Raw genomic sequence first — 27,162 nt, 5'->3', positions numbered from 1 at the left:
TATATATATATATATATATATATATATATATATATTCCTCCTCCACACTATGACGAAAGCCCTAGCGTAGCCATTATTGTCCAATTACACATTATAATGGCAAAAAAGAAATTAGCCTTTGATTATATTGCTTGCAATCTTCCTAGTGATATCCTATTTCTCATCCTTGCTAGGGTACCAGTTAAATCTTTGTTACGTTTAAAATCTGTTTGTAAGGCATGGAATGTTATGATCTCTGACGATGAATTCAGGAGAACTCATCGCGATCAATGCAGAGCGTTGGGCCATGAAAAGCTATTGTTACACAAATGTTATTCTAATTTTTATACTAATGAATTCGAGTTTAGAGACTTGAAAACTTCCCAATTAGTTACGATAGCAAAGAAAGTTTTTCCTCCGGAAAAATTCCGAAAAGCTATAATCTTGTGCTCGTGTGATGGCTTGTTGCTTTTAAAGAACCCTAGGTCGTACAAAGTATATGTTTTGTGGAATCCATCTACCGAAGAATATCAAACTCTTGTATGCCCTTATTTTAATGACAAACATGAAGTTCCAAATGGTTGTGGGCTGTGTTATGATTCTAGTGTCGATGATTACAAGGTTATATTTATCTACAAGCGGAATTATTCTATCTATTCTCTGAATAACAATGTTGGACAGAGAAAGCAACTTCCCTTCGTGGAGTAGTAACATTAGTACAAAAATTTTCCTTGTCTCAATGCATTAGTATCGGAGGTAGTGTATTTTGGGCACACTATGTACTTGGCTTTTTCTCATATAATTGGAAAGATTTGTAGTAAATTTTGAAATCCTTTCTCGCCTGTTTTGACACAGACTTGACTTAAAATGTACAGAAATGATGGTGACTTTTATTTTGATAAACCACATAAAAAGACAAAAAGCATGAATATGTAAATGACAGAAAAGGGCAATGTCCCATATTCAAAAAGAAAAACTTATCTGAATACGACAACCAACTCCAATGATTATGACATGCATTTTGGATTGAGCTACCTGATCTTCCTATCCAAACTCCCCATTGGTTGTTGAGTTCGTACCTTTTGCCGCTGAACTGCTTCTTCAAATCCATTGGACTCATACATTACATTCGATTGACGACATCTTAAAAGACTTTCGCCAACAAATCTCTTTCTTCTCAATTTTCACTTTTCTCTTGAACTCTCCATCGCCTTACGGTGCCCGTGAGGGTTTTCACCAATAAGACTCTCTCATTTTTATTTCTTTCCACTCATTTCTCTCAACTCACCATCGCCTTATGATGCCCACGAGGGGTTTTCACCAATAAGACTCTCTCATTTTTGTATTTCTTTCTTATGCTGAGGGAGACAAGTGGTACTTCATAATGTATCATCATATCCATTGCATGCTTAGCCTTAACATTATCGAAAATTGATCTGAAGGACTTTCTTTGGTTGTAACTTGGCTTTTGGTTAAGGTTAGAAAAGATGGTAAGGGGCTCAAATGCTACTTGAAGTGGGGGTGGGACTTACAACTTTTGGAATCGACTCAAACAATACATTAAATCATGCCCCAGCTTCATTGACTGGGTGAATCTTAGATCTTTATTTGTTTGGACCGAGCCCGAAATAGGGCAGCCTACGTATCTCACTCTCGAGAGAGGAGAATCAGGTCGCACGTAGTTCCATCGTCTTGTTCTTTGTTTTGATTTGATTTTGATTGATGATGATTTTTTTTTGGACTCTTCTTTTATTTTCATTTTCTTGACATTTATCTTTGACTCTATTTTTATTCCAAAAGAGGGATATGAAAGAAAATTGAAACGAAGCTCAAACGGGTAAACAAAGGATGACACAATGTTTGGGCAGAAGAATAAAATGCCTTCATCATATCAATCTTCGAAAATGCAAGTACTAAACATGCAATAAAATCAACAAAGGATCAAATATCATACATAGTATCTTTTGACCGCATCAGCATTGATAGCCATTTCTGCCATTTTGCCTTCAATATCTGTCAAATATAAGGCTCCATTGGGCAACACTTTCTTCACAATGAAGGGACCTTGCCAGTTAGAGGAGAACTTGCCTTTCGCTTCAACCTGGTGAGGAAGGATACGTCTCAATACCAACTGACCAACTTCAAAATTCCTGGGATGGACCTTTTTGTTATACGCTCGAGCCATCCTCCTCTGATACAACTGGCCATGACACACAGACGTTAGCCTTTTTTCCTCAATCAAACTCAAATGTTCCAGTCGGATTTTTACCCATTTGTCATCATCAATCTCTGCTTCTACGATGACTCGAAGAGAGGTAATTTCAACTTCTGCAGGGATGATTGCTTTTGTTCCCTACACCAATAAATATGGAGTTTCCCCTGTTGAAGTGCGAACAGTGGTGCGATAACCTAGCAATGCAAACGGCAACTTTTCATGCCACTGTCTAGACCCTTGTACCATTTTTGCAGTATCTTTTTTATATTCTTATTGGCGGCTTCTACAGCACCATTGGCCTTTGGGCGATATGGAGTAGAATTTTGATGTGCGATCTTAAACTGTTGACATACTTCTTGCATCAAATGACTATTGAGATTGGCAGCATTGTCTGTAATGATCATCTTAGGAATTCCAAATCTACAAATGATATTGGCATGAACAAAATCTACCACAGCCTTCTTTGTCACTGACTTGAAAGTTACTGTTTTTACCCACTTTGTGAAGTAGTCAATGGCTACCAAAATGAACCTATGTCCATTTGATGCCTTCGGCTCAATCGGTCCAATCACATCCATTCCTCAAGCCACAAACGGCCATGGAGCGGCCATTGCATGCAACTCAACAGGAGGAGAACGTGTCAGATCACCGTGTACCTGACATTGATGACACTTCCGAACAAATTGAATAGAATCCCTTTCCATAGTAAGCCAGTAATAACCTGCTCGAAGAATCTTCTTTGATAAGACATGACCATTCATATGCGACCCACATACTCCAGAGTGTATTTCAACCATGATTGCCGAGGCTTCTCTCGCATCTACACACCTCAAAAGTCCCAGATCTGGGGTCCTCTTATACAAAACTCCCCCACTTAAGAAAAATCCACTAGCCAAATGCCTAATAGTCCTCTTTTGGTCGTTGGTGGCATATGTTGGGTATTCTCCTGACTAAATGTACCGCTTGATATCCAAGAACCAAGGTTCTCTATCGAGCTCTTCTTCAACCGCATTACAGTAAGCATACTGATCACGACTCTGTATATGCACTGGATCGATGTAGGCTTTGTCAGGATGTTGGAGCATTGAAGACAAAGTGGCTAAAGCATCAGCAATTTCATTATGAATCCTTGGAATATGCCTAAATTTTACTAACACAAACCGTTGACATAGCTCCTACAAGCATTGTTGATATGGGATGAGCTTCAAATCTCGCGTCTTCCAATAGCCTTGAATTTGATAGACGAGCAACTCTGAATCTCCCAGCACTAACAAATCCTGGACTCCCATATCAACAGCTAACCTCAAACCACGAATGCAGGCTTTATACTCTGCCATATTGTTAGTACAGTAGAATCGAAGTTGTGCTGTTACCGGGAAATGTTGTCTCGATTCAGAGATAAGAACCGCACCTATTCTGACTCTTTTCATATTGACAGCTCCATCAAAATGACTTCATCTACACACAACACTTCTTTGTCAGGAAAATATGTCTTTAATGGCTTGTACTCTTCATCGATGGGATTCTCAGTAAGATGATCTACCAAGGCTTGGGCTTTCATGGCGGTTTGATTCACATATACAATGTCAAACTCGGTAAGCAATATTTGCCACTTTGCCAATCGATCCATTGGCATAGGCTTCTGAAAGATATACTTCAAAGGATCCATGCGGGAGATGAGATAAGTAGTATAGGATGAGAGATAATGCTTCAACTTCTGTACTACCCAAGTTAGGGCACAACACATCCTTTCAAGAAGAGTATACCTGGCCTCATATGCAGTGAACTTCTTGCTAAGATAATAAATAGCCTACTCCTTTTTGCCTGTGGCATCATGTTGACCCAGGACACAACCGAAAAAATTATCCATGAATGATAAATATAAGATCAAAGGCCTACCAAACTCTGGGAGTACCAGCACGGGCGGATTTGACAAATATCTTTTGATTTGGTCGAATGCTTCCTGACATTCTTCAGTCCATTTTACTGCAGCACTCTTTTTCAGCAACTTGAATATGGGCTCACAGGTGGTTGTGAGTTGAGCAATAAAACTGTTAATGTAGTTCAGTCTACCAAGCAAATTCATCACCTCCGTTCTATTCTTGGGAGGGGTCAAATCCTGAATGGCTTTGATTTTTGAGGGATCCAATTCAATTCCCCGACTGCTGACTACAAAACCCAACAGCTTTCCAAATGGAATTCCAAATACACATTTTGTCGAGTTGAGTTTGAGATTATACCTGCAAATCCTTTCAAAGAACTTTCTTAAATCTTTAACATGGTCGGCCTGACTTTTTGACTTAATAATCACATCATCCACGTAGACCTCAATCTCCTTATGCATCATGTCATGAAACATAGTAGTCATGGCTCTCATGTATGTTGCTCCAGCATTCTTCAAACCGAATGGCATCACTCGATAACAATAAGTTCCCCATGGTGTGATAAAAGATGTCTTCTCCGCGTCTTCATCATCCATAATGATCTAGTGATATCCGGCATAGCAATCCACAAAAGAGGCAACCTCGTGCTTAGCACAGTTTTCCAACAAAATGTGGATATTAGGTAGTGGAAAATCATCTTTCGTACTTTCTCTGTTCAAATCACGGTAATCAACACACACTCAAATTTTGCCATCTTTTTTTGGTATGGGATAAACATTGGATAACCACATGGGATAGCGAGCCACTCAAATTACTTTGGCTTCAAGTTGTTTCATGATTTCCTCTTTGATTTTAATACTTACATCTATTTTAAATTTCCTCACCTTTTGTTTGACAGGAGGGAACGCGGGATCAGTCGGCAATATGTGAGCCACTAATTCAGTGCTTAAACCAGGCATATCCTCATAAGACCATGCAAAAACATCCTTTTAATCAATTAATGCTTGAATCATTCCATCCTTTAGCTGTAGCAAGGCATGTACACTGATTTTAGTTTCCCTAACATCTTCTTGATCCCCTAGATTTATTGGCTCAGTCTCATTCAAATTAGGATTCGGTTTGTCTTCAAACTGTTCCAACTCCTTGCTTATTTCTTCTAGTGCTTTTTCTTCATCATATTCCCCATCCTGCTTCATTACATCTTGATTAGTTTGGATTTTAAGATCCCGCATGCATGTCATGTCATTAGAATCAGCATAAAGAGAACTGTGTAAGAAAAGAAAAACAAAATATATTAGACACAAAACAAAAGGGACATTGCATTTTATTAAATAAAAAGATAGAAGGGTTTAAACACAGATGCCAACATAACATAAAACAAACTAAAATCTGAATTACAACCCTGAAATAGCTCGGATAAACAGAAAGAAAAACAAAATAAACTACCAAAACTCCCTTCTGACGGGGAGAGGAGTGACTTCCCAATTATTGAGCCGGACAGCTGGACCTATGAATTGCACATCTGCCATACTGGTACCTTCTCCTGCTTCGACCATATAAACTTCAATACAAAGGTTCTGGAAGTCATCAACCAATTCAACCTTAAATTCCACATGCTTCGTGACACCGTTCTTAACAAATGATTCACTGAGTAGTGGCATTGGGCGAGGGAGTGACCATATTTCCTTTTTCCTTCCCTTGGCTTTCTTCAGATCTTCAGCTGTAGGCTTAAATCCCAACCAAACGTGCCCACGTTCTCACTCAGACATATGGGATGAACTATACCGTGCAGAGATGCTCCCAAACCCTTTCCTGGCTCAAATCCGTATTTCCAGAGTTCACTTACCATCATGATAGAAACATAAGACAATTGGGGTCCCGGTATAGCCTGCCATTCAAGGATACGATTCACTGGCACCGTATTAGAAATTTGATATATGAATGTCTCCTCTACGTTATTTGCTTCCATAAGAGACAAGGGAGAATCTTCGTAGGCTGACAAATCTCCTTCACTATGAATAACTATTTCTTACCTGTCATGCTCAAACTTAATCATTTGGTGCAGTGTAGATGCAACCGCCTTGGCCTTGTGGATCCACGGCCTTTCCAACAACAGATTGTAAGAGGATTCTACATTCAATACTTGAAGCTCTATGGCGAACTCAACAGGCCCTATGGTCAACATTAGTTCTATTTCGCCAATGGAATTTGATTTTGCATCATCGAAAGCCCTAACACATACATTGTTGGGCCTGATCCTGTTAGCACCAATATTTAACTTTTACAAAGTAGAAATAGGGCAAATATTTGCACCTGAACCTCCATCAATCATAACATGAGTGACGTAGAAATCTTCACACTTCACTGTAATGTAAAGGCCCCGGTTATTCCATGTACCTTCAATATGCAATTCATCATCCAAAAGGCTGATCCAATTAACCTCAAAGATTTTTCCAACCATTTTCTCAAGATGGTTGATTGTGATCTCCCTTGGAACATATGCTTCATTTAGTACCTTCAGTAAAACATCACGATGCTCCTTCGAGTACAATAACAAAGATAAAAGGGAAATTTGAGCAGGGGTTTTCTTCAACTGGTCTAATATTAAATACTCTGGCAATTCATCTTTTTCAAAAATTCTTCGGCTTCCTCTTCAGTGATAGGCTTTTTGATAGACGCGGTCCACTCACCGTTGGCTTGGACTTTCTTAAGCTTTCAAGCACGAAACATCTTCCTGACCTAGTCAAACCCCCTACCTCATCTACATATTCAACAACTTCTTTCCCGTGATAGGTCATCACAGTCCGCCCATAATTCCAAGGAACTTTTTTCATATCAACTATCAGAGGTTGGGTCACCGGTTTGAGGACAATAGGCGCTTTCAGTGCTCCTTTCACCGTCAAGATGGGCTGACTCAGAGATCCCACCATTATCAACTTAGGTTTATCCTGACTTAAATCAACATGCCTTCTGGCACCTTGTACTGTGATCAAGGGTTTCTTTGTGCTTTCTTGGGCTTTATCTTCTCTCATTCCTTCCTGGCTCAATGACATTGCTTTCAAAGACTCTGCTACATTCACCGACTTCTCCTCAGTGGTTTGTATCTTGACAATAGGCTTATAACCCCCCGAAGACTCTTTTCTGTCATAGATCAATTCTAACATATTGGCTTCAGCATGGGTTGGCAGCGGATTCTGGCTAATATTTGGACCCTCCGGGGCCTGGACCAGCATCTGATTCGTGTCAATTAAATCTTGGACAGTTCTCTTTAAATGCCAGTATTTCTCAATATCATGGCCTGGCATATCAAAACAGTACGCACACCTTAAAGAATAATTGAGATTCCTCGGCGGTGGATTTGAAAGCCTTCCTTGAATTGGGCTTAAAACCTTCAAATTTCTCAACCTATCAAACAAGCTAGCATATGACTCTCCAAGAGGTGTGAATTGATTTTTGACCGCCTTATCCTTCTTATACTCGGGCCTAGGATGAAAACTGGGTCTAGAGGGGTTTTGGTAATTTGTTGGAGCGAAGGGGCAATTTAGTGGAGCTTGCGTGCGCCATTGCGGGTAAGAAGGGGTTTGGGCATATGGCTGCGCACTACATACTGGGTACGGGGGTGGTGGAATGGAATATAAAGGATTTTGTGGAGGGTAGTAATGGTGGGGAGGAATATATGGAGCTTGGGTGTAGACTTGGGCTTGGAATTGGGGATAGGGGCGAGATGGTCTTTTAAGATAGGAATGGGTTCCAGCTACGACAGTCGCCATGTCCTCTTTCTTCTTTTTACCTCCAAATGTGACAGATCCACCTTGAATCGCTTGTGTGGTAGCTTTTAATGTGGCAAAACTCACTATTCGACCGGTCTTAATTCTGTCTTCTATTATCTCCCCCATTTTGAGGACTTCCTAAAAGACTTTCCCATTGCCAGAAGTAAATGTTGAAAATAGGTCTTATCCTGTGCCTGAATGAAAACTTCTACCAACTTACTTTCTTTTATTGGATATTTTACCCTGGCGGCCTGTTCACGCCACCTTATCACGTATTCCCTGAAACCTTCAGTGCTCTTCTTCTTCATGTTGACCAAGGATTTTTTGTCAGGAATCAAGTCGATGTTGTACTGAAAATGTTGAACAAATTGAGAAGCCAAATCATCCCAGCTGTTCCATTTATCGATATCTCGATCGATAAATCATTCTGAGGCCAGATCTGAAAGACTCTTACCAAAGAAGGCCATGAGCAGTTCCTCCTTTCCTCCTGCAGCCCTCAAATGGTTGCAATATCATCTTAAGTGTGTAACGGGGTCACCGTGTCCTGCATACTTCTCGAACTTAGGCATCTTAAAACCGGGGGAAAGATTGATGTCTGGGAACATGCAAAGATATTTATAGGAAACACTCCTATAATCTCCGATCCCTTGCAAATTCCTCATATCTTGTTCTAGACTTTTAAATTTCTGGGCTATGATATCCTGTTCCTCCGTTGCGAAGGTTTTCTTCATATCAAATGGAAATGTAGGCGGCTGAGTGTACCTATACGGTTCATTCATTTGCAAAGTAGGCTCCGGGGCATAATACTGACCATTTGAAACCTTCAGTACTGGCTCGCTGGAAGACCTAGGAAGCCTCATTGTGGGACGCGTAGCATATATGGGAGTTTCATGTGGTGGCGGAGCTACGAATACCGGTGTGATCAGTGGCGCTGGCTGAGCAGCGGGTCTTGATTGGGGAGCTGCCAAGGGCATACCAGAACTGCCAGGATAATAATGTCGCAGAGTGAATCCTGGCGCATGCTCATGTGACTCATTAGGAGCAGAGAATTGTGCCTGAGAGAGCAATGGGTAGTTAGAGATATTCCCAAGATCTTCAGGAAGCGGGGGAGGAGGCATTCCGCTGGTCCATGCTCGGTGTAAATCTATCAATTGTTGCCTGAGCCTTACTACCTCATCATTGTGTTCAGAACTTTCTTCCCTGTGATCCTGATCTGGGTCAATGAGAGAATTTTCAATCTCCTTGCTAGCCATGGCGAGCTTTGCTTTGGATCTGGTGAAGTATGGGTGACTAGCCAGAGTACTGCAAACCTACCAATGTTATCTGAAAGAACATGCTCATCAAAGACGACATCCGTTAAGATTAGGGCACACAACAAGCATGGGAATCACATGGGTAAAATTGTCCTAAATTCATGTTCATTTCTACCAGCTTTTGAGGGTAGCGAGGTCATTCTAACATCATCCTGATTTTTGTCTAAACTATTTTTTATCTACACTTATTATTATTTTTCTTTCCCTCTCTTTTCTCTTTTTTTTTCTCTTCTCTTTTTTTTTCGTATCAATCTCTGCTCTTTTCTTTTCTATCGTTATCTACCTTTATTTTATCATTCTTTATGGCTTTTATTTTTCTTTAAAAGAGGAAAAATAATGAAAAACAACAAAACAAAATGATTAGATCGAACCCAAAAGTAGGTTGCCTACGTATCATGTTGTACATGAATCAGATCTTGCGTAGTTCGGGCCAATCATCATTATTTATTTTTATTTTTTATTTTTTTTTACAAAAATGAAAATAAACAAACAAGGAAAGACGTAACATTATAACATTTTGAAGAAAGAAAACAACAAAGACGTACAAAAGTTCGGGACCACTTTAAAACTAAACAACAAATACGAAACAACATTATAGACCCCTAAGACGACGTAGGTGAAATTACTAATAAAGACCCTAATACCAAAACAACTTGACTTCGACTTAAAACCGACACCACTCTAAAATGACAGACACATAAAAGATTCAAACTGAATAAAGATAAGAAGTGCTCTTTCAGACTGGTGCTCTGCGTGATGGCCCTGGCTGATATGGACCTGCCTCTGAAGTTCTCTTTCTCCCATTTAAAATTTGTAGCATATCCTGTAAAGACACCCTGATACCAGGGAAGAAGCTTCGGACCTGTATTCCTGCTTCATGAGGAGTGCACTTGGAAAGATTATTCTGACACTTTTCTACTGTCTTGAACAAATCTGCTAACTGAACTCTCAGTGTTTCCACTTTGGATCCTACACTGATGGTCGTCTATTATGCATTCTTCCTGTATTCTCCCTCTAAGTTATGATGGTAAGGGTTGACTGATACCTCGAGGGATAGATTGAGGCCAGACCCCATATCCCTAAGTGTGGCCCAGATTATCCAGACTTTCTTTGAGTGTGTCCATACCTAGCTTTGTCGCATGCTTCCAAAACTGCTCGTACTTGCTCTCACCTAAGACTTGGTCCTTCAAATACTCAACATTCTTCAGAAGATCCACTGCTGGTGGCACGTCCTGCAGCCTGCCCAACTGGCACATTACCCTAGAAGGATTGTATGGTCTAGTGCAATTGAGCCCTAACATAACTAAAGGGAACTGCGTCTGACAACCCAACAAGATTATCTTCGGACGAAGCCACAGATAAGTCCACAAAATGTTATCCCCGGATCTTGATTCAAGAAATTCAATCCAAGCGTTGACTCCCACGGGTAACGAGAATTTATCCAAACACAACCTAGAGTCCATGGCTTTCACTCGATTGGGAATACAATGATCTAACACGTCTGGTCTAACTAAAGAAGGTGCATGCAAATGCTCCATCATCCATAACTGCAATATCAGGTTACTGCCCTAAAAAAATCTCCTTCCCCCCTTCACTTCGATTAAAGCTTTATATATCTTTGTTAAGATCATGGGTATGAGAGTGAACCTGCCCTTTTGATTAACGCCCTTGTCGTTTTGATCCCAATAAAATAGGGCCATCACCACAGATTGCAAACGGGTATTAATACGTCTTTCTTCTAGTGGAAACACTAAAGTACCTAACAAAGCAAGGGTGAAGACTTCAAAATGCTTTCTCTGCCACTTCTCCTTAGTCGCATGAAATTCATCCCAAAATCAATCAAAACCTTCCGAGGGCCCGAATCTAGCGAACAAAAAATCTAGGGAAACCCACGAGTCACTTAAATAGCCCAAACGGATACCCTTACTTTTTAAACCACAAGACTGCAAAAATCTCACACCAGTATGATTTCATGCTCGGATCATATCCTTCTCGATATAGGGAAAATGCAACAAAGCGGATATTTCCGCCAAAGTAGGAGTCATTTCACATTCCCCAAACCTGAATACCAAACCACTCGGATCCCAAAAGGTTAACAAAGCCTCTATTAAATCTGGACGAGGGGTAACATGCAGAAGTTCCGTGGGGTCACCTAATATTTTAACCAGTACCTGTTTATCAACATAGTTAAACATTTCCCACTATTTGATTAACTTTTTGGTCACTTTGACAACCATTAGAACTCTAGACTTGGTGGACAAATCCATCCTGTAATAACACACAAGACGTTATCTCAAAAATTCGACAGGAGTAGAAGATTCCCAATCCTTTGGGATTTTTGATGCAAACATATGTCAATAGGATAGACCACATTCATGACTCCAATTTGCCGAACAGAAGTATTGAGCGAAATTAGTTTACTTGGCAAACAACTCTAGATTACGGGGCGAGAGACCTAGGCTAATACTAAGACAAAGGCCTACACAAAAAATTACCGGACCCGCTGAGGGTTGCCTACGTATCCCAACCTGAGGGAAGGGAATCAGGTATGCGTAGTTCAATCAGATTGGACAATTAACGATTAACTAATAAATTGACCCTAACTTAAGAGACACAATCAAAACAAACGAATAAAAACTTTTTGAATTTTCAACTAGAGATTTCAACTATGACTAACACCACCAATTATGAAGAAAAAAATCTTTTTGGTATTATTTTTTTTGACAATTAAGTAAAAAGGCAAACAAAACTTCGCTTTTACGGTATTTTGAGAAGACAAATGCAAAACATAAAAAAAATCTTTTTGAGTTTTTGAATTGTAAAGAACAAAAGCCATAATGAACTTTAAAATAAACTACGACATTCATTTTTTTTTTCATTCCTTTTGACTTACTTTTTATATATTTTTTTCTTTTTCGTTTTCGCCTACGCACCTTACTCCTAAATATTTTTTTTTTCAATAACCAGTCCGTCAAATGACCACATTACCCTTAAAAATGCAACAGTTAGCACGTAGGGATGCTTTAGAGGTGAGTCTCCTACAAAGGGCCATATGGGTCCCGCTAGGTCTCCGTATGATGCACATAAGCATGACCTAAAGGCTAACGTACGTTGTGGTTTACTAACAAGGCTGTTCGGGGGAGCGTATGGTCGATAATGGCTGCTTTGCTTTCCACCTACTCCATAACACCGACGGCTCCCCCCTAAAATAAGGGTGACTCAACTAGAGGTTGTGTACAACACATGTACTACGGACTTGTTGCAGAAAGAAGACCGGGGGGTGGACACATGATGACAGATATAAAGTGGTAACACATTAGGATAAATACTATAAACAAAGAGCACAAAACGCACAAAAGTGAAAACAATAACACAAACAAAATCACAAACACTGGTTATACACTCGTAATGCTAAACAAAGCCGATATGACTCCAAAAATAGCTCAAATTCTGAAAACTTTTTGTCCCCAGAAGAGTCGCCAGAAGCTGTCACACCCCTTTTTTAACATACTCCAAAAAATGTATATTTTAAAGTTCGAAAGGGCTTTACTATTTAAGTGACAAGAAATGAAAATTTGTTTCGGAAAAGGATTATTTACATTTTTTATTCAGAGTCACCACTTGGCATAATCCGGTGTGCCAAGTCACCTTTGGAAAATTCTTTTTGAAACCATTTGACTCTTAAACTGGTTTGCGAACAGAGATTTCGGCTAAAGAATTCTATTGACCGAGGGGAAGGTGTTAGGCACCCCTCGATCCTGTGGTTCAACCACGGTCACTTGGTAGAGTGTATCGACTATTTTTGGTATTATGAAATGTATAAACCACACAAAAGAACGCAAAATAATCAAACAATAAACAAAACAAAGCATTCCAAAAACGTAAAGTCCAGTCCAATTATACATTTCGAGAAAAATAAAAAAATACGAAAATATAAATCCTAGTCTAAACTAAATCTAGACTAAGCTCCAATGCCTTATCCGACACCGCGGACCTTCATCACGATCATTTTCCGCCAACATGATACATCGGGGCATTCCCCGGCGAATAAATACAAGTGATCTCGGGGCATTCCCCGGCTAAATAAATACCTCTGAATTAAACACGATAATCTAGAAAGAGACATTCACACGCACCTTCCAACATTCAACCAAAATAACAAGTTTTAAAATTTGCCTACCCGAGCTTGCTATTTGCCTACCCGCTCGACAACATACCGCATTCAACATCAACAATGTATCAAAAATATCAAAATATTTACTTTTATCAATTTTTCGATTCCCATCCCCAAATTTATTTCAAACAATATGATTAAACATGCTTCGATTTATCAATTCACTTTTCAAAGTCCGGAACCAACATCAACAAAAACATAACACATATTCGAACATACCAAACACGCAACAAATAAATCATTCATACCCACAACATCACCAAAAAGTCAAAATAAATTAAAGATTCGGTTAGAAGAAATAGACCTCGATGAAATTGATCCTTGGCGATAATAAAGAAATCCGAAGGCCAAAATACTCGACCGGAGAACCTCGATCGTGATGAATCCAACTCAGTATAGGGAAAAACTAATAGGACAACTTCAAAACCAGTGAGACAAACTTTGTTATACGAAACCCAAACAATAACGACGACGCGATTTGATAATGACAACTCGAAATCCAATATCGACGACGAACCAAGAAACAGACGAAACCAAAAACCCCCAACAAACAACCGAAACCCAAAACCTAACGCAAATCGAGCTTTGGTGAGCTCCGGTGACAGAGAGAAATGGCGGTATCTGACTGGCTGAAGCAGTGGCAGTGGCAGGCAGCAGCTTTGGCGGGTTTGGCCAAAGATTAGAGGAGATAAGACCTTGACGGCGGTGGTGGCAGCGATGGTTTCGCTGGTCACCGGCCGAAGAGAGGTTAGAGAGAAAGAGAGATGGAGGGAGCTGGAGAGAGGTCGGGTCGGGTCGGGTCCCTGGCCGGCGAACGGTGTTCGCCTGTGGTAACTATTTTGTCGGTCGACGAAGGTTTCGAGGGAAGGGAGACAGAGACAACGGCGCTATTGCCGCCGTCGTTGGTCGGACAAAGTGGCGATAGCGCCGGCGCTGTTGTCGCCGATAGGGATGGCGGCGCCGCTGCTTTTTTTTTTTTTTTTAGTTTTGGAGAGAGAGAGATGGTAGAGAGAGGGGGAAGATGGTGGTGTTGTGGTGGAAGCCGGAGTTCCGATCGGTCGCCGGCAAGTTTGCTGAGAGAGAGAGAGTGAGAGTCTTGAGAGAGAAAGAGCTAATTTTTTTTTCTTTGTTACTGTTCATCCCCTTATTTTGGTGTGTATGTGGGTATATATATATTGTATTTTCCTTTTTGAGTCCTTTCTTCTTGGAAAAGAAAAAAAGAGGGGGGGGGACGTGGGGTAGGGGTAAGGGGTAGGGTATGGGGTGGTGACGTGGTGATTTGTCACTTTTTTATTGGAGAGGGTTGTTAGGGTGTTAAAAGAATAAAAGTTTGTTAGGGATTTTGTTGAGAGTTATTATTTTTTGTATTTTTTGTGGGATGTAATCACGTGGGGGAGGGTACATGATATTATAAGGTAGAAATGAATAAAATCGAACTTTTGAGGGGGACAAAATTACGTGTCTACAGTTATCAACTTGTGAACTGCATTGTTGGTTTTAATGTTCCACCAGTTGTCAAGAGTTTGTATGATATTGTTGTTGTTTGAATTGATTCCAAGAGATCTAGAGATCCATTTCCAGGTTCTTTTAGCCTCTTCTCCAGCTACAAACAGGTGATTATATGATTCAAAAGCAATTGGTGGGAAGAGTGCTATTGTGTTGCACGCGAAGTGGTGAAATTCTCTTTCAAGGAGTTAATGTTAATTGTTGTCGACTTTATATATATGATCCTAGGAAACAATATTTTAGAGAAGCTGAAATATCCAAATATTACTCCAAGAACTGGTGGGAAATTCCGAGAATTTCAACATGTTTGGAAACTTTATACCCCTAGCTAACACCATGAAGGCCAAAAGTATCAAAGCAGTTACAGCAACTTTGTGTAGAACTTCAATCCTAATGTTGTTGGCTGTGAATTGTGATTACTCATCATGTATTGACTAGTTTTATGATCTATATATTTGTTCTTATTTTTTTTAAACATATATATGCATTTACCGAGTCTCCGAATTTTGTTATGGTATCTATATACTGATAGTTTCAACATGTTGGGATAGTTTATATTTTCCGAGTCTCAAATGTCAAGAGGAAAAGAGGCCAGTCCAATTTCTCATGTGATATCCGTTAAGTCTTTACTTTGTATTCTATCTTTTGCAAAACCATGGAATGCTATAATCTCCGACAATGAATTCAAGAAAGCTCATCGTGATCAATCTAAAGCTTTGGGCAGTAAAAAATACTGCTGGATCACAGATAGATGGATGTTTTCAAGTTTAGAGACTTGGAAAGTTCAAAATTAGTTTTGATGGAAAAGAAAAGGCTTCCTCCCCAAAATTACAAACTAGTCAAATCCTTGTGCTCATGTGATTGCTTGGTTCTTTTATAGAATCCTAAGACCTACAGAAATTATGTTTTGTGGAATCCATCAATCGGAGAATATCAAACTCTTTCATGTCCTGAGAATCATTGGTATTACAATGACGATCCTCGATATGTGTCTGCTTTCATTGGTATTACAATGACGATCATCGATATGTGTCGGCTTATGGATTGTTGTGTTACGATTCTAGTGTCATTGATTACAAGGTTCTCTTGATCTATGACTTATTTTATGTTCTCTACTAATTGATTAACAATTGTTGGACAACAAAACAAGTTTCCCTTTGTCCAGTACCACCATTACCACCACATAACCGAGCTTCCATGGGATTTAGTACTGAAGGTCGTGTATTTTGGTCTCTGAATAAGGGAGAAGACAAGATATTTGTAGATAGAGTTTCAACGATGATACACTTTGCCGTGAAGTTTCATTTATGATTAGTTACTAAATAAGCTCTCAATAATTAATAGAAATTTTCTAATTAATTGACGTTTTTGACCAATTTTTTTATAAAGAAAAAGAAAACAGTAACTCTTGAACAGTATATAAAAATATATTTTTTTAAATCTACAAAGAGTTGACATATTTTTATCATATTAAATGTAACTCAATCTTCTTCTTTCGTCTTTTGAACGATTTCATTTATGATTAGTTACTTAATAATCCCTCAATAACTAATGGTAAAATTTTTATTAGTGTGTTGTTTGACTAGATTTTTTATAAAGAAAAAAGAGTAACTTTAAACAGTAAATCAAAGTGGTTTTTTAAAAGCTAAAAAGAGTACTTTTTAAAATCTTAATCAAATACATATTATTATTTTGATATTGAAAAGAATAATTTTAAGTTGACCCGCTAATAATTTTTAAAAGTTTGCCCAAACTAAAAGTGTTGAATATTACTCACTTACAATTCTTTTGTTATTTTATGTGAAAATTTAAAGTTTTAAAGGATCACTTTTGTATGTATATATTTTAAGTTTATAATTTATTTATTTTTTGGTGAAGTAGGGGAATGCATAATATTAGTAGTTAAACAGAGTTATTACAAGACGGATTGTAGGAACCCATGGGGCTCCTACATCTTGATGGTAAGAAAAGATGTTCATATTTGTTACATAGTTTTGTGCAACCTTTCTGGAAAAGGGAGTCCCAACTTGTCTGCTTCCAATAACTCTTCCACAAACGAAGGGGGAACTGTCAAAACTTGCAACAGGTCAAAAGTTGCCTCTCCTCCTCTGGTTCTCGCTAGTGCATCAATGAATTTGTTCTGCTATCTGAATAAGTGCTTCATTGTTGGGTTCTCAATCTCTGCATTAAGAACCTGCATTTTGAAATAACATTGCAATAGCCAAGGTGATTAGTGCATATCATTTTAATGGCATTAATAAAGTCTGAGTTTATCTTTAAGGGAGTCAGATTTCTGGGAAGGGCAATCCTAAGGCCCTCGAGGATTGCTAAGAGTTCTGCCTGATAGCATCAGCATAAGGGAGGTATCTAGTGAAACCTAGGATCCAATTACCCTCATGGTCTCTAAAAAACCCCATATGCTACCCGGTCCTTGCTGGTTCTTCACGCTTGCGTCAGTATTAAGCTTATAGAAGCCAAGGGTTGGGGGTTCCCATTTGAGGTAAATGGTGGAGGAGATGGTTGGGTTCACAATGGTAAGAGAATATTCATTAGCAAATGCTAAGGTTTGATCCACAGAAATGTGGTCATCTTTGTTGTTAAACAAATTGTGATTTCTAGTTAACCAAATATTCCACATGTAGAAGGGAAGAATGGTATTCCAAGAGTACCAGGTATTGAAGGGTTTGTTCCCAAGGGTTTTCCAGGTTTCAATCCAGTTGAGGTTGTTGAGGGAGGCTGAGTTGAAGGAAGTGATGGAGATGTTTTTTCAAGATGCCCTCCCAAAAACTTATGGCTTTTGGACATTAGAAGAAGATGTGGGAGATGTCTTCCTCTAGGTTTGTACATGGTTTGCAGTGGACTGGCACCTCCATACCAAGGTGTCACTCCCAATTGAGAGTCTATTGTGGTTGAGGAGACAAAGGAAGGTTTTGATCCTATTGGGGTTCTAATAAGTCTCCAAATCCAAAGAAAATATTTTTCAGTTTCATTGAGGGAACCTATCTTTTTGGATTGGATAGTGATGCAAGCACTGCGCATGGTGAACTTACCATCTGGGGAGCTGTCCCAGATATGTTTATCCTCTTGAACAGGATGACGGAGAATGTAGGCATTGGTGATACTATTATGGAGGTGTTGGGGCAGTGAAAGGATATGTCAATCAGGCTCCAGGATCCCTGTCTATGAATAGTACTCACAGTCAATTTGTCTTCCCCTTTTATTTAAAGAGCCCGAAATAAAACTCCTTATAGACTGGTAGTTGGGGATCCATTTGTCTAGGAAGAATATGACTCTTTTCCCTTTGTGGACATTCCATCTTTGGTTTTCCATGCAGGTTGCCATCCCTCTTTAATGTATTTCCAAGTTCTGGAACATCTCTTTTGGTTTGGACCTCTTTGGTTATGTCTACAATATTTATTGTAGAGGATTTTTGCCCAAAGGAATTGAGTGTTATGGTACATTCTCCAAGCCAGGCTAGTATGAGAAGCTTTATTTCTGTTCTCACATTTTTGGAGTCCTACCCCCCCCCCCCCTTTTCTTTTTTCATGGTGATTCTCTCCCAGCTAAGTAAATGGAGTTTTTTTCTATCAGCAGTACTGCCTCAAACAAAATTTCTTTGAATTTGATTAATGGTTTTGGTAATTCTGTCAGGGAGTCTAATGAATTGCATCATATAGGAGGGAATGGATGCAAGGGTTTACTTAGAAAGGATGACTCTTCCTGCCATTAAATGCATCTTGGTTTTCCACTCTCCCAGTCTATTGTGCATATTGTCAATAATAAATTGAAAACCGGTGTTGGTAGGTTTTACATAGAAGATTGGGAAACCTAAGTACTTACCAAAGGTGTCACTGTGATTGATCTTTAAGAGATTGGTGCAGGAGGAAATGGTAGTATCCTTGCAATTTGAAGAGAAAATAATCTTAGACTTGGCTTGATTGACTTTCTGGCCTGATTTAACACAGGAGTCATTCAAAGCATGGTTTATGGCAATGCACGCCTCGGGATTGGCTCTTGAGAGGAGAGTTAGGTCATCTGCAAAAAACAAGTGGGTAATGGAGGGGCCATGGTGAGAGATACTGATGGTTTGCCACTCCTTATTAGTGACTATATAAAGTTTATATACTACTCTTGCAAGATAAAGTACATTTTAGTAAGAGTTTTTAAGGGTGTAATGATTAATAAAGTGGGTTGAGAGTCATGCAAATTCAAATAAAAATTTCAATAAAAAATAGTAGGTAATTCTGATATATACTTATTTGCATTAAGTTTTTACACTTAACTAAATGTGTAACCTTACGAATTAACAAATCAAAAAAAAAAAAATACATAGCACTTAAACCATGCTTAAATATTTAACAAATGTATATACAAGATATTGTTACCTTTTTCCGCAAATTCTTTCAGTTTTTGAATTCATAAAATAACCTACCTATTCCTCATTATGAAGGTTCGATGAACTTCGATACGTTACACCTAGTTGCACACAATATTGCTTTCGCCTTTCACGCTAGCTAGTCATTTCGAACTAAACCTTGAGATTGCTTGTCGCCTTTCACCTTTCAAGGTCATTGTTAGGAAATATTAAAAATAAAAATAAAAAGAAATTTTCAACGGACACAAGTCTTCAAAACTTGATACTTGCATGGGTAGAGTTACGTGATATCTATACGTAGTAAATTGTTAGGTATTGAAGGGTTTGTTCCCAAGGGCTTTCCAGGTTTCAATCCACATGTAGAAGCACTTTCTGGCCATATTTATGGTAATTTGCCTGATCTTCCTTGTTTTAAATCCCACCCTCTTTATATATCTTTGTCATCTCCAAGTAGTAGTACAACTAGCAACACAATCACCACAAGGTCCACTGCCAACACCAGCACAAGCACGACGCCCGGTTTCAACTCCACAGTGTTCACCACAGCCACAGGAGAAACCATGTATCTAAGTGCTGAAAGTGGAAACAGCAACAATGAGTCTGAAAATAGCAGCAGCAGGCGTCAATCGGGTAATTTCCTGATGGTTGAAACTGCTAGGGAAATCACATTCAAGGAGATCATTGCTGCCACAAACAATTTTTCGGATTCAAGAAGAGTTGCTGAGATTGTCAAATCATAATCATCATAATCATCATAGGGACAATGTCTCCATCCTAAGATGGCGTCATCGGTATAACATTGTCAAATCACTTGCCTCTGCGATTCGCTATCTGCATGAGGAATGGGATGAACAGGTTATACACAGATGCATCACATCATCTGCCATCATTCTTGATCCAGATATGAACCCAAGGCTTGGTTGCTTTGCTCTTGCTGAATTCTTGACTCGAAATGAGCATAGCCATCATGTTGTGGTTGATAAAAACAAATCAGTTAGAGGAATTTTCGGTTACATGTCACCAGAGCACATGGATTCTGGTGATGCAACAACAATGGCTGATGTTTTGTAGCTTTGGTGTAGTTCTGCTTGAGATAGTTAGTGGTCAGATGGCAGTAGATTTCCGCCGGCCTGAGGCTTTGTTGGTTAATAGAGTACACGAGTTCGAGGTGCAGAAAAGGCCATACGAACAACTGGCAGATTTTAGGTTGAATGGAAACTTTAACTCCAGGGAACTGGTGAGGCTAGTCAAATTAGGAATGGCTTGCACAAGGTCCGATCCAGAATCAAGACCGACCATGAGGAAAATAGTGAACATTCTCGATGGACATGATCAATGGTTAATGGAAAATGGACGAAAGAAAGAGAAACCGGAAGAATGGAGAACAACAAATGCTTCTGCTTTGTCCCTCATAACGAGAATTCAAGCTCTCGGTATACAATGATCATCGCGCAAGATGTGAAGTAGATACATGTAGATAGATATGAACATTAGTTTTCATATCTTTATGCCTTTGTTCTTCTATTTATTTTTGCTAGTCTCAAACCAGTGACAAGTTTTAAGATGTATGATTATGTTGCTTCAGCAGAACATTTTGTTTATGTAGTGTGTACGATTTTGGTTGCATTGTGGGAATAGAAACATCAGATATGCAGTTTGTTTGTGAATTTGATCATGAGTTCTTTGAGATACAATAGAAGAATATATTCTGAGCAGATTAAATGCAACAATAACTGAACTTGAACGTATACCAAAGGCTACTTTATATGTACAAATATGAGTCTGAGCTCACTTCATTCAACAGAGTGACATGGTTAGTGAGGATTCATACAGCCGATACCTACTAGTTTGGTTGAGGCGTTGTTGATTTGTATTTGCCTTGTGCACTTAGTCTACCTTTTAGTCATGTGATTCTCATCGTCTATGTCTATCCCAACCCAATCAAGAAACGCGAAAAGAAATTGCCTGAAGCTGACATTGCCACTCCTGTCCCAGTCCATTTCTTCTGCATTTGTCTACCAGGTCATCATGTTAGAAGTTATCACAGCAAGTAATTGAGTTTAAACAATTTATAAGGTGAAAGACGGTACTAAATCGAGTCCGAGTGACATGAGAAGGGGATTTCTCGGAAGGACATTCATCGTTTAGCACCTTGATGACATCTTTCTTGTGCAATTTCCCATCACCACCTTTATCAAGAAACAAGAATGCCTCAACTATTGTGTTGAATGTTGCTTCTAGCTCTGGTGAGCCAATCTTCGAGGTCTGAAATAAACGCGATCCTAATGAATATAACTTCACATCAACAACAACATACCCAGGGTACTCCCACAAAGTGGGGTCTGCACCTTACCCCTACCTCAGAGGTAGAGAGGTCGTTTCCACAGACCCTCGGCTCAAGAAAAGACTGTCCAACGCAGTCCAGTACAGAAAGTAACAGAAGACACGAAACAACAGATAGTAACAGAACAAAAACTACAACAAAACAATACGACAATCGAGATATAAGGAATCTAACAGATAGTAACAATTAATCAAACTACAAGAAACTACAAGACCGACACCACGACTACTAATCTAAGGAATATAGCTTCTCATGATAAGTGAATATCTAGTAGAAGTACACGAAAGAAGAACAATGAAGAGGACAGTTTTCGCGTACATTATCGGAGGAGGAGGATGAATCCATCACGAGATAGAGAAGACATAGAAGAAAATGAACTCATTGAATTGAATCCCTTCCTTTTCATCCACATCACAAGAGTCGAAAAGATCATCAATTTCCTCCTCTTTAACATGAAATTGCAGCTTCTTTACGCATTTCTTTAGTTCATCCCGGTCAATAGTCCCATTTGAATCTTCATCTTAGGAAAAGAACCAAAGATAGAACAAGCATAAATCTGTTGGCAGTAAAGCTGTAACGAAAACTCACAAAGCCAAACGTATACAGAAGCTACTAACCGAACTGTTCAAAGACGCCTTTTATCTCCTTCAATCCCTCTTTAAACCGAGGAAATTTCAAGATTATACTATTGATTGACCTGAATTTGCTTTGTCCTGACGAACTTCTCTTAAGCTCCATCATTTTTGTTTCAAGCTTAGAATCCAGTCTCCTATACTTCTTCGGCGCATTGCAAAAGCACAGTAAACTTCCAACCTTGTTGGATAATGACTTGAATACTGGACATGGCTGAGCTGAGCCTTAGAACAATAAAGAGTTCAAGTTAACGATAGTAGACAGAGGCGATCATGACCAATCAGAAATTCTGTTTTTTTCGATATCCTAAACATTGATATGTTGCTGTAAGCATCAAACATGTCGGACAATCTGTCACAACATGTTAATAGTATTTGTGTTTCTGTGAATTTTACCTACTTCAACGTCATGCCATTGCATATAAAATAACAAATGTAACGATATTGATCGATGGAACAAGCACACGTAAACTGTATAACAAACTGACAGTCATTTTTCATGTTTAACTACTTAAAATTCCTCGACGAAATATACAGAGTTTAGGACTATCATAATTTTTGCATAATCATTCGCTCTTCGAGACCTCTCATCATAAAAGGTTGATGCATTGATCATAACTATATCACAACTTCAACCACATAGAAATTATCTGAATCGCAGTTCCAAATTCACAAGTTTTTTTGCATGCAGGTGGATTCTCATAACACTTACACTTCTGAATCATTTTTTCCACTCAATCCCAATTCCAGGTTTTGAAAATAGGTCTACATGCTGCAAAGTTCTTTTCGATACAACATACAACAACAACATACCTAATGTTAGTCCCATAAGTAGGGTCTAGGGAGGGGGTAGAGCGTACGCAGACCTTACTCCTTGGGAGGTAGAGAGGTTGTTTTTGATACATCTTTGGCTCAAGAAAAAGGATATCAAAGCAGATCAGAAAAGGAAATAACAGAAGCGAAAAAACATGGCAAGACACTATAAAAATCAAGACAAACCATTCAGTGAAAAAAAGGACAGGAAACAACACATAGTAACAAAAATCCAGAGGCAAGAAAAAAAAAACACGGCAGCCCGATAGCCGGTGCACTAAGCTTCCCGCTATGCACGGGGTCCAAGGAAGGGCCGGATCACAAGGGTCTATTACACACAATCATATCTTGCATTTCTGCAAGAGACTATTTCCACAACTCGAACCTATGACCTCCTGATCACATGACAATAATAGTACTACGGCTACAAGTATAGAAGGATAAGCGAGACATCGCTCTAATGCCTACTAACCTTCTATCCTAATCTGCGTCCAAAGGGCAACAAAGGTTGAAAAGGAGAGATTGCAAAAAAAAAAGAACTCTGACAAGAAAGATACCTAGTGTATCTTTCATGGCTTTGATGCTGAAAAGAGCTTAAGAGATTAAAAGCGCTTTCTTGGTCATATAAATATATGTAAAAGGTAGAGTATAAAAAGGGGAATGCGAAGAGAATAGAGAAAAAGGGATGAAGTGGAGAGAAGGCAATATGGAAAATAATTGATTCTTGAAAAGTAAAGTAGAAAATCCCATTTAGGACTTTAATTTCTTTCTCTTCCACCAACTGTCACACCCCTTTTTCGTACTCCAAAACATTAATTTTTAAGTTTGGAAGGGTTTTATTATTAAGTGACAAAAAATAAAGATTTGTTTAGAAAAGGACCTTTTATATTCAAAACTCAGAGTCGCCACTTGGCATAATCCGGTGTGCCAAGTCACCTTTAGAAAATCCTTTTCGAAACGGTTTGACTCTAAAAAAAAAATTGATCCGCGAACAGAGATTCCGGCTAAGGATTCTATTGACCGACGGGAAGGTGTTAGGCACCCCTCGATCCCGTGATTCGACCACGATCGCTTGGTGGAGCGTATCGGCTAATTTGACATTACAAATGTACAAACCACATAAACGCACAAAACAAGCAAACAAACAAATCACACAAAATTCAAAACAAACCAAAATAATGTTCAGTCCAAATTATACAATTCAAAATAAAAGAGGTGCTGAAATATAAAACATATTCTATTCTAAACTAATCCTAAACTAAACTCCACCCGACGTTCTGGGCCTTGATCACAAGCCTCATTTGTGTACATGCTACTTCAGGGCATTCCCCGGATAAATCATTACAAATCCTTCGGGGCATTCCCCGGCCAAATGAGTACAATTTAAATTTTTTGTGCAATAAAGTAGAAAGTACCATTCACGCACATATTCAAATACTCCAACAAATTGTTATTCCTAAATTTGCCTACTCGGCCTACGTTTGCCTACCAAGTTCAACGTATCACAATTCTATCATGTTCAACATTATCAATACATCAAAATTAATTAATATTCATTTTCCTTCATTTTTAATCTCCACCCTAATTCATTCTCAACCACATGATTAACCCATTTCAATACACAATCCACCAATCAAGAATAACAAAAATTCACCAATCATGCTTAGCACATCACACACCCAAATGTCACTAACAGTTCATATCAACAAACAAACCACGTTATCGAATCACACGCAATCACAATCACATAAGAATTAAATGAAAGAGAAGAAAGAATTGGACCTTAAATTTGAAGCTTTCAAACTCAATGTTATTCGAATAAAGAAAGTCTGCACCCGGAAACCTCGAGCCGAACCTTAACACCAACAATCCAGCTCGACAAATAATAACCCGTTCACCGTCACTTTTCATGCCGTTACTGTTTACCGGTACTTTTCAATCGCACTGTTCACCGATTACTGTTCACCGGCGCCTCTTTTTTTTTGTTGTTGTTGTTGTTGTTCTTGTGAGGAAGATTATTTTGTGATTGTTTATTGTGGAGAAGATGATGATCAAAGAGTGAGCCTCCCTTTTTCCCTCTTAGAATTTTTCTTTTATAATGGGCATGGATTTGTTATGATGTGGAAATTTTGGTGGGTCCCCCATATATTCTTTCTTTGTGGATAAGAAAAAGGAGGGGGATCACATAGGTAGGTAGGGTGGTGATGGTGGTGTGTCATTTTTAATAGGGAGGGATTGTTAGAATAAGATAAAATTAGTTAGGAATTGTTATTTTTGTCTTTTTGTGAAGGGGTTATCACACGGGTGAGGGCACACACTAAGACGAGGGTAAAATGGTAAGAATGCTTTCGGGGAGGGACAAAATTATGTGTCTACATCATGCCCCTCTTTGCAGGTAAACACAAAGTGTTTTCATACAAAGAAGTAGACAACGAGACAGAATTTTGACCCGACCATTATTCACAGGGAAGAAACAAAAAAAAGAAGGACGACCGAGTTGGAGAGTCGAGTGAGGTCCCGTAGAGGCTCTGGTCCACGGCTTTGTCATTACATCAAAAATAAAAATTACAAGTTAAAACATAAATGAAATTACAAAAATCCTATCCATACAGCTTTTGTTGGACTCTTGACTTAAGTTTCATCACCCTATTCTTCAGGCGGGCTCTTGACTTGCAATTTCTTCAACTTGTTGCTTGGTTTTCCAATGCTTCACCTCATTGCTTAACTTTCAATTTCTTCACCCTATTCTTCAGGCGGGCTCCTGAATTACTATTTTTCAATCTGTTTAACTTTCAATTTCTTCACTTTGTTGCTTGGTTTTCCATTTATTCGCTCTGTGCTTCGGGCAGGCTCCAGAAATCATATCAAAACTAAAAAGAAAATTATCTCAAACAAATATTATTATAAAGAGGTTTTATTTGCCAGAAAAGTAAAGTTTCAAAAATAGAAATTGACTTTTTGCCCCAGTTTATCATTAGAAGACTTTTGAAAAAGTCACATCATACCTACTTGCATGTTGCAATGAAGAATCAAGACTCTGACTAAGAAATGCATCTCTTAAGAGTAAAATTAAATAACCAAGACTAGGAAGTGCATCTCCTAAGAATTAAAGGAAGAGATTCTAACTAGAAAGTGCATCTTCTAGAGATACAAGTTTAAGCTAAAAAATGTGCCACCTGACAAATGAAAACTAGCAAGGAAGTGCATCTCTTTAGGGTTAAGTGCGATAACTCGACTAGAAAGTGCATTTTCTAGAAATCAAGAGGACTGCTAGGAAGTGCATTACCCAAAAGCAAAGTTCGAATTACCCGATCAAAGAAATATATCTCCTTACCAATGTTGCTTGAATTATCAAAACAAGGAAGTGCATCTCCTTGCCAATGCTGCTTGAATTACCAAACCAAGGAAGTTCATCTTATTACTAATGCCGCTTGAATTACTCAAACAAGGAAGTGCGTCTCTTCACAAATGTTTCTTGAATTAACCAAACAAGGAAGTGTATCTCCTTACAAATGTTGCTTGAATTACCCAAGCAAGGAAGTGCATCTCCAATGTTGCTTGAATTACCAAAACAAGAAAGTGTGTCTCCTTTGGAAGTGCGTCTCCTTATGATAGTGCTTGAATTACCAAAATAAGGAAGTGTGTCTCCTTACAAATGTTGCTTGAATTGTCCAAACAAGGAAGTGCGTCCCCTTACAAATATTGCTGGAATTACCCAAACAAGGAAGTGCGTCTCCTTATAAATGCCAATCGAATTACCAAACAAGGAAGTACGTCTCCTTACAAATGTTGCTTGAATTATCAAACAAGGAAGTGCATCTCCTTACAAATGTTGCTTGAATTTCCCACACAAGGAAGTGCATCTCCTTACAAATGTTGCTGGAATTACCCGAACAAGGAAGTGCGTCTCCTTACAAATGCCGATCGAATTACCAAACAAGAAAGTGTGTCTCCTTTGGAAGTGGGTCTCCTTATGATAGTGCTTGAATTACCAAAATAAGGAAGTCTGTCTCTATACAAATGTTGCTTGAATTGTCCAAACAAGGAAGTGCGTCCCTTTACAAATGTTGCTAGAATTACCCAAACAAGGAAGTGTGTCTCCTTACAAATGTTGCTGGAATTACCCGAACAAGGAAGTACGTCTCCTTACAAATGCCA

At 38.9% G+C, this 27,162-nt stretch overlaps 1 protein-coding gene and 1 pseudogene across 1 annotated transcript; one reads left to right on the top strand and one right to left on the bottom strand.

Annotated features, from left to right (window-relative positions):
* Positions 1-14,098: 14,098 nt before the first annotated feature.
* On the top strand, positions 14,099-20,877 carry LOC124893170 (annotated as a pseudogene).
* Positions 20,878-20,879: 2 nt separating this feature from the next.
* LOC124893168 (probable calcium-binding protein CML22) lies at positions 20,880-23,641 on the bottom strand. The gene is given in 6 exon segments (XM_047404264.1): positions 20,880-21,220; positions 21,306-21,480; positions 21,878-21,930; positions 21,933-22,079; positions 22,177-22,416; positions 23,562-23,641. Coding segments are annotated over 6 exon segments (744 nt in total). The 5' UTR covers positions 23,578-23,641; the 3' UTR covers positions 20,880-21,107.
* Between the last annotated feature and the right edge of the window lie 3,521 nt (positions 23,642-27,162).

This window comes from Capsicum annuum, unplaced genomic scaffold (assembly GCF_002878395.1).
Source record: "Capsicum annuum cultivar UCD-10X-F1 unplaced genomic scaffold, UCD10Xv1.1 ctg5491, whole genome shotgun sequence".
Lineage (NCBI taxonomy): Eukaryota > Viridiplantae > Streptophyta > Magnoliopsida > Solanales > Solanaceae > Capsicum > Capsicum annuum.
The sequence above is the reverse complement of the archived record's forward strand: the minus strand, read 5'-3'. Positions and strand labels throughout refer to the sequence as shown.